Source organism: Coregonus lavaretus (genome assembly GCF_964263955.1).
Source record: "Coregonus lavaretus genome assembly, chromosome: 4".
Classification (NCBI taxonomy): domain Eukaryota; kingdom Metazoa; phylum Chordata; class Actinopteri; order Salmoniformes; family Salmonidae; genus Coregonus; species Coregonus lavaretus.
In genome coordinates, this window is record NC_139991.1 from 29,140,868 (window position 1) to 29,153,399 (window position 12,532).

A 12,532-nucleotide genomic window follows, 5' to 3' on the forward strand; every position below is an offset into this window, starting at 1 on the left:
TACATGTACATATTACCTCAATTACATTGACTAACCTGTGCCCCCGCACATTGACTCTGTACCGGTACCCCCTCGCTACTGTTATTTTATTGCTGCTCTTTAATTTTTAAGTTATTTTTCTTAAAACTGCATTGTTGGTTAAGGGCTTGTAAGTAAGTATTGCACTGTAAGGTTGTGTCACCTGTTGCATGTGACAAACAAAATTGTATTTTATTTTATTTGAGCTTTGCTGTGGTAATCCTTAATATGTTGCCTCTGGCTGAAGTGGCTATATGTATACTGAACAAAAACATAAACGCAACATCCAAAGTGTTGGTCCCATGTTTCATGAGCTGAAATAAAAGATCACAGATACATTTTACATATGCATAAAAAGCTTATTTCTCTCAACTGTTGTGCACAAATGTGTTTACATCCCTGTTAGTGAACATTTCTCCTCTGCCAAGCTAATCCATCCACCTGACAGGCACATCAAGAAGCTGATTAAACAGCATGATCATTCCACAGGTGCACCTTGTGCTGGGGACAATAAAAGGCCACTAAAATGTGCAGTTGTGTCACACAACACAATACCACAGATGTCTCAAGTTGAGGGCACATGCAGTTGGAATGCTGACTGCAGGAATGTCCACCAGAGCTGTTGCCAGAGAATTGAATGTTCATTTGTCTACCATAAGCCACCTCCAACGTCATTTTAGAGAATTTGGCCGTACGTCCAACCGGCCTCACAACCGCAGACCACATGTAACCACGCCAGCCCAGGACCGCCACATCTGGCTTCTTCACCTGCGGGATCGTCTGAGACCAGCCACCAGGACAGCTGGTGAAACTGAGGAGTATTTATGTCTGTAATAAAGCCTTTTTGTGGGGGAAAACACATTTTGATAGGCTGGGCCTGGCTCCTCAGTGCGTGGGCCTGGCTCCCAAGTGAGTGGGCCTATGCCCTCCCAGGCCCATCCATGGCTGCGCCCCTGCCCATTCATGTGAAATCCATAGATTAGGGCCTAATGAATTTATTTCAATTGACTGATTTCCTTATATGAACTTTAACTCAGTAAAATCGTTGAAATTGTATGTTGCATTCATATTTTTGTTCAGCATATTTTCAAATAAATCTATGAGAAGTACTCACCTGAGGCAGCTTCTTGTCGTCGTCTGACAGACAGTCTACAGCATTGTTGAACACCTCCTCCACAAGCTTCTTTTCCTCATCTGGAAAAAAATGGAACAGATTTAGATATTCATTTACACATTTACTTAACAATCAGACTTGTATCGTGTGCCTTCTGCCACCTGACCAATGGAGTGGAGTCACTAAAGCTAAACATTATCCTTCTGACAGAGCAGGGAGTGTGTTTTGTTCTGTCTGAGGCCAATGTTAAATACTTTGTAAAAGTACAGAAATGTACTGTTTGATAGACTGGTGGATCCTATGTCATTGGAAGATAAAGAAAGTAGTTTGGATGTGATAAGAGTAAGTCTTGGCGTCTCAACCATTACATTTACATTTTAGTCATTTAGCAGACGCTCTTATCCAGAGCGACTTACAGTTAGTGAATACATCTTTTTTTATACTGGCCCCCCGTGGGAATCGAACCCGCAACCCTGGCGTTGCAAATGCCATGCTCTATCAACTGAGCTACATCCCTGCCGGCCATTCCCTCCCCTACCCTGGACGACGCTGGGCCAATTGTGCGCCGCCCATGAGTCTCCCAGTCGCGGCCGGCTGCGACAGAGCCTGGATATAATAGAAGTCGACGGTGTAATAGAAGTCGATTGAGAAAGAGATGCGTAATTAAGCCCCATTCTGTGTGAATCGTGGACGCTTTGTAGGTCTGACGCAGATCTGATAACCCTTAAATATTTACATATATTCCACACCACAAAGACTAAGCCACAGGCGTCAAACTCATTCCATGGAGGGCTGTGTGTGCACGTTCACGCCTCCCTTGTACTTAATTGATCAATCAAGGACACTCATTTGTATTAACTCCCCTCACCTGGTTGTCTAGGTGTTAATTGGACACAAATTGAAAGGATATAAAACAAGCAGACACTACCCTCAATGAAATGAGTTTGGTGTAAGCCAATGTGCATCAGATAGTGTGCCTCTCCTCACCCTCCACCAACTGCCTGTCACAGATGTACGCCTAACCACGGCTGGCTCTCTAGTTGAGTAATGGTTCCTCAGGGTATTGCTGTAAGTGCCCGTAGTAAGGCTGTGCCACTGCCCGCAGCTCCCTGAGAAGTGAGGACAGTCTCAGGGCAGCAGTAAAAACACATGGACAGAATGACAGAACAAGAGAGCAAGCAGACAAACCACAGCCAGAGCAGGCTGTTTTGGCTCTGAGGCCTCAAAACAGAAACACTCACGTTAAACTCTAAACACACAACCACATAACTGCTACGCGACTATCAGCACAAGAGGAGCCTGTATAGTGTTACAGAGCTAGCGGTCAGCATGACCACACCAGCACTAGCGATAGTCACACCGCTATATACAGTGGGGGAAAAAAGTATTTAGTCAGCCACCAATTGTGCAAGTTCTCCCACTTAAAAAGATGAGAGAGGCCTGTAATTTTCATCATAGGTACACGTCAACTATGAAAGACAAATTTAGGAAAAAAAATCCAGAAAATCACATTGTAGGATTTTTTATGAATTTATTTGCAAATTATGGTGGAAAATAAGTATTTGGTCACCTACAAACAAGCAAGATTTCTGGCTCTCACAGACCTGTAACTTCTTCTTTAAGAGGCTCCTCTGTCCTCCACTCGTTACCTGTATTAATGGCACCTGTTTGAACTTGTTATCAGTATAAAAGACACCTGTCCACAACCTCAAACAGTCACACTCCAAACTCCACTATGGCCAAGACCAAAGAGCTGTCAAAGGACACCAGAAACAAAATTGTAGACCTGCACCAGGCTGGGAAGACTGAATCTGCAATAGGTAAGCAGCTTGGTTTGAAGAAATCAACTGTGGGAGCAATTATTAGGAAATGGAAGACATACAAGACAACTGATAATCTCCCTCGATCTGGGGCTCCACGCAAGATCTCACCCCGTGGGGTCAAAATGATCACAAGAACGGTGAGCAAAAATCCCAGAACCACACGGTGGGACCTACTGAATGACCTGCAGAGAGCTGGGACCAAAGTAACAAAGCCTACCATCAGTAACACACTACGCCGCCAGGGACTCAAATCCTGCAGTGCCAGACGTGTCCCCCTGCTTAAGCCAGTACATGTCCAGGCCCGTCTGAAGTTTGCTAGAGTGCATTTGGATGATCCAGAAGAGGATTGGGAGAATGTCATATGGTCAGATGAAACCAAAATAGAACTTTTTGGTAAAAACTCAACTCGTCGTGTTTGGAGGACAAAGAATGCTGAGTTGCATCCAAAGAACACCATACCTACTGTGAAGCATGGGGGTGGAAACATCATGCTTTGGGGCTGTTTTTCTGCAAAGGGACCAGGACGACTGATCCGTGTAAAGGAAAGAATGAATGGGGCCATGTATCATGAGATTTTGAGTGAAAACCTCCTTCCATCAGCAAGGGCATTGAAGATGAAACGTGGCTGGGTCTTTCAGCATGACAATGATCCCAAACACACCGCCCAAGCAACGAAGGAGTGGCTTCGTAAGAAGCATTTCAAGGTCCTGGAGTGGCCTAGCCAGTCTCCAGATCTCAACCCCATAGGAGGGAGTTGAAAGTCTGTGTTGCCCAGCGACAGCCCCAAAACATCACTGCTCTAGAGGAGATCTGCATGGAGGAATGGGCCAAAATACCAGCAACAGTGTGTGAAAACCTTGTGAAGACTTACAGAAAATGTTTGACCTGTGTCATTGCCAACAAAGGGTATATAACAAAGTATTGAGAAACTTTTGTTATTGACTAAATACTTATTTTCCACCATAATTTGCAAATAAATTCATAACAAATCCTACAATGTGATTTTCTGGAGAAAAAAATTCTCATTTTGTCTGTCATAGTTGACGTGTACTTATGATGAATATTACAGGCCTCTCTCATCTTTTTAAGTGGGAGAACTTGCACAATTGGTGGCTGACTAAATACTTTTTTCCCCACTGTAATAGCTAGCCTAAACCTGAAAACAGGCCAGCAGCTCTGTTTCTATAAATACTACTAATACGAAACTACGTCTTAGCCCACAACAGTGCTGCTGCTTATTTCAAAAATGGTTCAGAAAAGAGCAAATGGAAAACAAAAAGTATTTGACGTTCCATAATATAGCCACGTCACTCTTTGGAACGACAGCAGAGGAGAGCACTAGCACTGTCTAGAATGGTCTTGAGGAGTTCTCATAAAATCTTCAGTATAAATCCCACATTGTATATGTACGGCTTAGTCAGATTGTTTGTGTAAATAGAACATCTTACACAAGATGATTCGGTGTCAGTGTGTTGCAAGTGAAAGAGAAAAGGCACAATGTCTAAATATTTGCTCTGAACTGAAACACATGCTGAAGTGAATTCCATTACAAACAGAATCCGCCTGTGGTCAGGCTGGGGGAGATAGAAACCTGTTGCCAAGGGCCTGGCTCCAGTCTAGCTAAGAGAAATTTGCTCCATATTTATCAACACACTGTCTTCTCTCCTCCCTCTGAGACTGACTGGGCAGTAACACCATAATGCATCTTTTCACTAGAAGTGGATCAGTGAACATCTAAAAACAGCTGAGAAAGCACAATACCCATATTCATATCACCCCGATAAGAGATTGTTCACATAATGCCCAGTGGAAAGAGAGCATTTGGTGTTGTTGCACGTAACTGACTTAAATCGAATCACACACAAAAGTGTGAAGATTCGCAAGCTATGCAGGACGGACTCGGACTGGTGTTTTTCACAGTTAGGTCTAACCAATTAGATCTGCAGCCCAGATTCATCCTGCTGCTCAGGGTCATCATGCAACGAATCAGCACAGGCTGCATAACCTATTTGCAGAGAGTGTGTAGTCAAGTATTGGGTGGCAAATCTATGGCTGCATTTGAAATGGCACCCCATTCCCTATATAATGCACTACTTTTAGTGTCTGTCCGAAATGGCACTATATACGGAATAGGGTGCTATTTGGGACAGATGCTATGCATTTCCAGCACACAGAAAGTGTGTAGTCAAGTGTTGAGTGGCATGCTGTGTGTTCACATCAGTGGGTTTACTTAGCAATGTCTGTCACCCCCCAAGGAGAGCAGAGGAGAGAGAACATTGAGTTATGTGTACAGTTAATAGAAAACATTACATTGAATGACTTGAGTGAAACCGATGATTAAAAACACGCTTAGCAAACTTCATTACATTTACATTTTAGTCATTTAGCAGACGCTCTTATCCAGAGCGACGTACAGTTAAGTGAGTGCATACATTTAAAAAAAATTACAAATCATACTGGCCCCCCGTGGGAATCGAACCCACAACCCTGGCGTTGCAAACGCCATGCTCTACCAACTGAGCTACATCCCTGCCGGCCATTCCCTCCCCTACCCTGGACGACGCTGGGCCAATTGTGCGCCGCCCCATGGGTCTACCGGTCGCGGCCGACTACGACAGAGCCCGGATTCGAACCAGGATCTCTAGTGGAACAGCCTTAGACCACTGCGCCACTTGAGTGATGCCGATGATTAAAAACACCCGTAGCAAACTTCATGACATGTCCCACCTTTCGAGGGAGTACATCAAATCAAATTTTATTTGCCACATGTGCCGAATACAACAGGTAGACATTACATTTTGTTAAGTAAAGAAAATAAAAGCAAATAACTAAAGAGCAGCAGTAAAATAAACTAACTGAACTTCTCCAATAAGAAACACCCCTTTTCCATTGAAAAGCACTTTGCTACGGTGTGCCCTAATGAATTCCCATTAGGACACAGTGTTACCCATCCCACTCATTGAAGGAGTAGCTACCGCTATAGAAGTCGAGCTTGGACACCTGGGAGTATCGTTAGAGTTAGGCTATTATACTGTATATTTCTATGGGGAGAACTATACCTGTGTTGAAGTCGAGCTTGGACACCTGCAGGGCATAGGCCTCACACTCCTTCTTACTGAAGCTAAAGATGATGACCGGCTGGAAGTTCCTCTCCATGATCATCTTAACAATCTTAAACACGTTGGATGGCCCTAAGGAGAAACACAACCACGTTGAAAAAAAGCAACCCTTTTGCAACCCTAATTTAGATGTCACAATCTCCTGACAACACTACTCACAAATACTTGTGGTATTCTAAAATCACATCATGGTTTATCGGTCTTAAATCACACACACCTCGTGTCCCTCCTTTGCGTCCCTTGGGGTCCCATTTGCCCCCCCCACTGCTGCCTCCAGAGTCGCCAGTGTCTCTCAGCACCTGCATGGCCGTGTTGAAGTTGTCCTCCCTGAACTCTCCCTTGAGGAGACAAGACAAGCAAAGGATCAATAGCCAAACCTAACCCTACAGTAGACCAGGCAGACAAACTGGCCTCATTTCACATTCTATAACAAACCGACTAAGATCTAACCACAACTCAGGTGGGTCTTGTGTGGTAAAGTATAAAACTTATTTACAGCATTTTTTATTCCCAGACCCTTGGCAGTGAGATTCTTGTGTGTTTAGTACCTAATGAGAGTAAACTCTATATACATTTTATTTGTTGAAAATATGAAATATGTCAGTGATGTGGGATGCAGTCTAATAACAAATCGTAACAGTCAGAATCTTTGACGTTATGCACCTGGCCCCATTACTCAACACATCGGTCATTCCTAGAGGTGTGAATGGTTCATACTCTAAACTACTAATTGTATGCTTAGCCTAGTACCTAACACCATGTTTAGTCACTGACCGACATTGTAAACCAAACCTAAATAATGAAGTGCGTGGAATTCTGTATGTTCCCAGCACTGTAACCTATCTGAGCTGGGTTTCCCAAAAGCAAGGTAGCACTAAGATTATTTAAACTACATTGAAACTAAATTGACAAAATTATTATCTTAGTGCTACGATGCTTTTGGGAAACCCTGGTCTGTTAGGTCAACACAGTGAGGCAAGCAATGCTCAACACAGCACTAGATTATCTTTACTGATACATCTATCAAATTATTGTACAAGGAACCGAATTAAGGATATTCCCACTGTGACAGGGTGTGCATTATCTCACTGTGTCGTAAATGTAGAATGTAATGTATTGTCGTCCTAGTCAAGACAGAAGAAACCTCTAGCTGTGTGAATTTCCTTACGTTCTCATCCACCACAAGGTGAAGTCCGTCGCCACCTGCTGGGAAGATGTAGTGCTGCAGGGGGGTGGGCCGGAAGTCTGTGTACACCACATGACAGGGCTGCATGGGGACAGGAGGAAGTCAACAGCACAATCCCTGAAATTCTTTTAAACCATTTTATTGAAACAATTACGCTTGATGCATGGCTATGCAGGTTAAATAAATAAAAATATGCTTATAGGAGACAAGAACAAGTCAATTGTATGAGCACCTCATCACAATCCCTGAAGATTGTTAAACAACTGAATGGAATCAAATGATGCTTGATACACATGTAAGCAGATAAGGGATATTTTTGGCTGTGTGTTCTCAGCCTTCAAAATGGAGATGCCAATGTTGTGGCCCTGCCTTCTGCTGACTGAGGTTGATCTGGCATTGGAATGAGACCGGCAGCTGATCACTAGACAGGGCAGGGGTAAGGGAAATGCATTGTAGGGTAGTCCCAACCAGGTCTTGATGAACCTGGGACCTTTTAACTGTCAACCCAACACCTTAGCCCAAGAGATTCAAACCCCTTGACGAGGTCTCTAGTTGTTGGGTTAAGGTCGCTCCATGGTAGCCTATACACATTGATAAAAGTCAATAAAAAAAATGAACCTGTTTGTGGAGGTGGCAGATCCATTCAGCGAACTGCTTGGCGTTTGGGATGGTGGCGGACAGGAAGACATAGTGGACGTTGTCGGGAAGCAGGATGATGGTCTCCTCCCACACCACGCCACGCTCGGCATCTCTCATGTAATGGATCTCATCAAAGATGACCCAGGCCACCTCTCTCATGACCTCTGACCCTCGGTACAACATGCTCCTCAGGATCTGAAACACAGAAACAAATGAAATATGTCATAATATATTTGATAATATTCAATTAGATATACTAATATCACTAGAGAAAAACGTAAGTACAACTTAGTAATATTCTAGCTCAGCCTAAAGACACAGTAGAGATTGTTGGAGAGAATAATGTAATTATAAATGGGACGCTGCAATGTCATACTTCAGTAGTCATGATGAGGCAGGAGGCGGTGGGGTTGATGGTGACATCACCGGTCATCAGGCCAACATCCTGGAACTCTTCGTACATCTCTCTGTACTTCTGGTTACTCAGGGCTTTGATGGGGCTGGTGAAGATGACCCTCTGCTTCTCCCTCAGAGCTAGAGCTATGGCATACCTGGATGAGGAGGAGGAGGGAGGGAAAGTGAGTAAGAGGCTTTTTTCTGAATCAAAATGGGTCTTAGGTGGTGTGTGTGGTGGGGGCGTGGCCAATGGCGAGGTCACCGACCGAACATTTTAGAGGCCCTCCTGTTGGCTGCAGTGACAATTTAGCTGTTTTAAAGCTAATTTCCTGCAATTCTAGACATTTTGCAATTGCTTATGCTATAACATTAGAACAAATTCAAATGGGGGCCATGACATAAATACTCCTGAATGCATCATTTTGATTGTCACTGAGTGTCTAGCTTTTAATGTAGTGATTGTCAGTTCTCAAAGATGATCTTATTTTAAAAGGCATACATACTTTATATCTGGTTTTAGTTGTTTAAGTTTACACTGAAAATAGTTTTGGATGGAAAAAATGTTTTCTTAAAAAACACTGCTGTATACAGTCCAGTCACATCCCAAACACGCAAAACATCTGAACACACTCATACCCTTTTCACACCATCTCGCTGACCCGATACATACTGTGCTGCACAGTACATTACAGCTTGGCTTAGTTCGGCCAAACTCTGTAGTGTTAAAACTAAAAGGGTATCAGTGTATCAAACTCACTCTGCACAGACAGTCTTTCCTGCAGAGGTGTGGGCAGACACAAGCACTGACTGGCTGTTATCGATACACAGAATGGCCTCACGTTGGAAGGGATCCAGAACGAAGGGGTACTCCTACAAAAGAGATCAGTTTGATGTTAGCAGGAACATAGATGGTTGGACTGGAGTCACTTGACAAGGCAATGTTGAAGGCCATGAGTTTCAGACTGTGCTCTCAAAGTATCCCTATCCAATCAGTGGACTGATGTACCGTTACAGTACCTTTGCTGCTTTCCCCACACGAGGCTTTAACTGCGTGTACTCCTCATTGGCTGGTAGGGCCACCTGTTCAGGTAAGGAAAGCAGATTTTCAGTAAAGGGAACCAAGTTGTAATATTGGGGTATAGGCCTACCTAGGTTTCATAAATGAATACAAAAAATGAAGTCATTAAATTCATATTTCAAAAGTCCTGAGCACGCTTACCTCGTGATTGCATCCTTCCACTGTCTCAACCGGCTCCACCTTCACCTTGGGCATGCAGTCGGCAAGACTGAAAATGGGAGTTACACATTCATTAGTATTCAATCCATTACCCAACAATGAGAAGAATTCACATTTCTTTGCAGATCATATAGTCATGAAGCGAATTGTGTCTATAACAAGGAATCACAACACTTAACACCAGACAATAATACTAATCTAGCCTCGTCATATTTTTCTTTGTTCTTTTTTTCTAATGAGTGTGGCAGTCGGTAGCGATGAAAGATAGAGTGTGCAGAAATAGCAGTGGGCTGGATTAGAACCCATGCTGCAGCGGTAGCTATATCTAATTGGACAGACGAAGGAGTCTTCTGTAGGGGGGAGTTTTGTTAAGAGCCCCGACATTCGGTCTGAACATTAACACGCATCGCTTGTGGTACGGTTTTGGAAGCATAAGGGCCTTATCCTTCATATCGAAGAGGGTTAGGGTTCCCTCATGGCCATGTTACAGCACTATTTTACGGAAAACAGACAAAAGACAAAGTGGACTACATGTGTTAATGAGCTATTTGTGTTCCTGAACACCTGTGTGTAAACAGAAGACAGACGCCACAAAACGTGTTGTCACCAACAAATACTGTCGGCTGCAACTGTGTTAAAACTGGTTAAAACAGTACCCAGTAAGTGTGTATTTTGCATTGTGAAATTATTTTGATGTGATTTTAAAGGTATTTATGTTTCAAGAACCATACCGCAATTGAGAATTGATTCACGTTTAGATGGAGTATTCGGCCGTTTTTTTGCTTCCAGAGCCAATTCGCCATTTAAACTGAACATGTGAGGTCCTTGGTCTAACGTTAGGCTCCTTTAGTCCAATATTGGGCTAATCCAGAGGCAGCGGTTTAGACCAACCTTGCCCACAAATCTAGCCTTGTTCAAAGTCATAATCTTACTTGATCTCTTCTGTAGAAACAGTCTCCAGTTTAGCCTTCTTTCCAAACACCACCTCGTCTGTCCCGTTGTTGTCTGCTTCCCGCTTACTCTTGGCTGCAGAGAACTCGTCCTTTCCTCCTTTGCCATTTTTACTGGTCGTTTTCCTAATGGGGGAGAATATTTTACGGTACTGTTACTTTAAGAAAGAAACAAGTAGATTATCTGCAGCCCCATATGTTGGTAGGAATTATTCCTCGCCAATATCTGGCTGTTATTTAAATAATTTACATGGCATCGAGCTAAGTAACATAGACCTTCCAATCAAAATGATCTCAGATATGAAATCCAGGACAATACCACCACTTCTATCTAATACCTACATATGACTGAGACAACTGTGTTTGTGTGTGTGTATGGAGTACCAGGTAAGATAAACAGTTGACTCACTAGACTGCATCCTATATCACTAACATATTTCACATTTTCAACAAATAAAATGTGGCGAGAGTTTATTCTCATTAGCTAGGTAGTAAACACAAAACAATCTAACTACCAAGGGTCTGGGATTAAACAAATACTACGCCGGTGTAAACGTGGGCAATGTGCTTTAGCTAGCTAGATACTGTAGCATTACCATTGCGGTCTAACGTTAGCTACTGTAAGACATGATGCTGTCTGCGCGTGTTCTCATTTGATAGTTGTCTATGTCACTACTTGAACTGAAAATCTTCCTAACTGAGTGAAAACCCATAACATACATACCCCTTTTCAGGTATCGCGGGTTTCTTTTTAGTTGAAGTTGTTTGTTCTTCATCAAACACGCTGAACAAATCGTCACCAAAGGCATCCGCCATGATTGCAAGAGGAAAGCAAACAGATCCCACAATGCAAAAGTATCCGCAATGTCACTTCCTGTACGGCATCCGGAAACAACCAATTCATAACACGCGAAAAATATTTTAAAACGCGTTTTATTATTCGGAAAACTAGCCACAGTATTATCAAAGACAGTACAGAATGACGATAGGCTAAAACTGAAATCCCCGATCACAATTGTAGGTCACGGGCGTCTCGCGCCAAACTGCGCATGTGCAGGCTGTCACATAAAAGGCACTCCTTCAATATAAAGTTGTTTTTGACGAAAATACAAACGTGTCAGTTTGTCACTCTCACAAGATTGGAGTAATAACATGTTCAGCTACTTAAGACATTGGCTCGAATCTAGGTTGTGCCTTTAGATTTCGAGAAAATGAACAACTCTCATTGACTTCTCAAACCCCAAACCCCGGTCTTGTCTGTTTGTCTGTTTCGCAAGCGTTCCCAGAAGTCTTGCGATGTTGCGCCTCTGGTTTTATAATTCTCTGGTGATATATTAGCGGTCCGCAAACCAACGTTAAAGGTGCATGCCGCCACCTAATGTGCTGGAGTGTGTGGTCAATCACAGTTTACAACATTTCTAAATCCTCCTACCTTACTAGGCACTTCTGAGAAAATAAAAATGAGCCCTACAAACTTCTAATAGACCCTCCCCCATCCCCCAAATCCCTTCCAATCCCGTCCAACCTCAATGACCCTACAGTTCAATCTTTCCCTCTCTTCAACATACTTACAACAATATAACAACACATGCTCCACCGTTTCATCGACCATACACTCCAGACACACACCATTCACATGCTTGCCAACCAGATGTAATGACGAGTTCAATGTACAATGTCCTAAGCGCAATTGAGCAAACACCACCTCTTCCTTCCTAATCTGACCATTGAATCTTGATCCACCAACCTTTCTTTGGAGGGCATATAAATGCCAGCCCTTGTGCTCAGAGTCGCATCTCTTCTGCCACATTTCTATCAAAATGGCTCTGATCTTACATTTGGCCTAACCTCTATCCAGTGGAACATTAATATAAATATATATCTAGTTTCAAAGCTCTTTTGGCTAACTGGTCTACAATTTCATTCCCTTCCACACCCGAATGTGCTGGGACCCAGAAGAATCTCACTAGTACACCCATTCTCTCAATTCTCCATAATAACATGAATACCTCAAATAGTAGGTCACTCCTATTAGATTTACCAGATGATA

The 12,532-nt window shown here is 43.0% G+C and overlaps 1 protein-coding gene across 1 annotated transcript in view; it reads right to left on the reverse strand.

The window, feature by feature from the left end:
* Positions 1 to 11,766, reverse strand: part of LOC311127846 (exosome RNA helicase MTR4) — a 51,642-nt gene extending 39,876 nt beyond the window's left edge. Inside the window, exons 1-11 of the mRNA XM_084159733.1 lie at positions 11,207 to 11,766; positions 10,465 to 10,608; positions 9,515 to 9,581; positions 9,313 to 9,375; positions 9,053 to 9,165; positions 8,276 to 8,450; positions 7,879 to 8,094; positions 7,243 to 7,341; positions 6,292 to 6,412; positions 6,015 to 6,146; positions 1,133 to 1,212 (exon numbers count right to left, since the gene is read on the reverse strand). Of these exons, the coding sequence (XP_084015859.1) occupies positions 1,133 to 1,212; positions 6,015 to 6,146; positions 6,292 to 6,412; positions 7,243 to 7,341; positions 7,879 to 8,094; positions 8,276 to 8,450; positions 9,053 to 9,165; positions 9,313 to 9,375; positions 9,515 to 9,581; positions 10,465 to 10,608; positions 11,207 to 11,298 (1,302 nt within the window). The 5' untranslated portion in view covers positions 11,299 to 11,766. The remainder of the gene's footprint in view (positions 1 to 1,132; positions 1,213 to 6,014; positions 6,147 to 6,291; positions 6,413 to 7,242; positions 7,342 to 7,878; positions 8,095 to 8,275; positions 8,451 to 9,052; positions 9,166 to 9,312; positions 9,376 to 9,514; positions 9,582 to 10,464; positions 10,609 to 11,206) is intronic.
* Between the last annotated feature and the right edge of the window lie 766 nt (positions 11,767 to 12,532).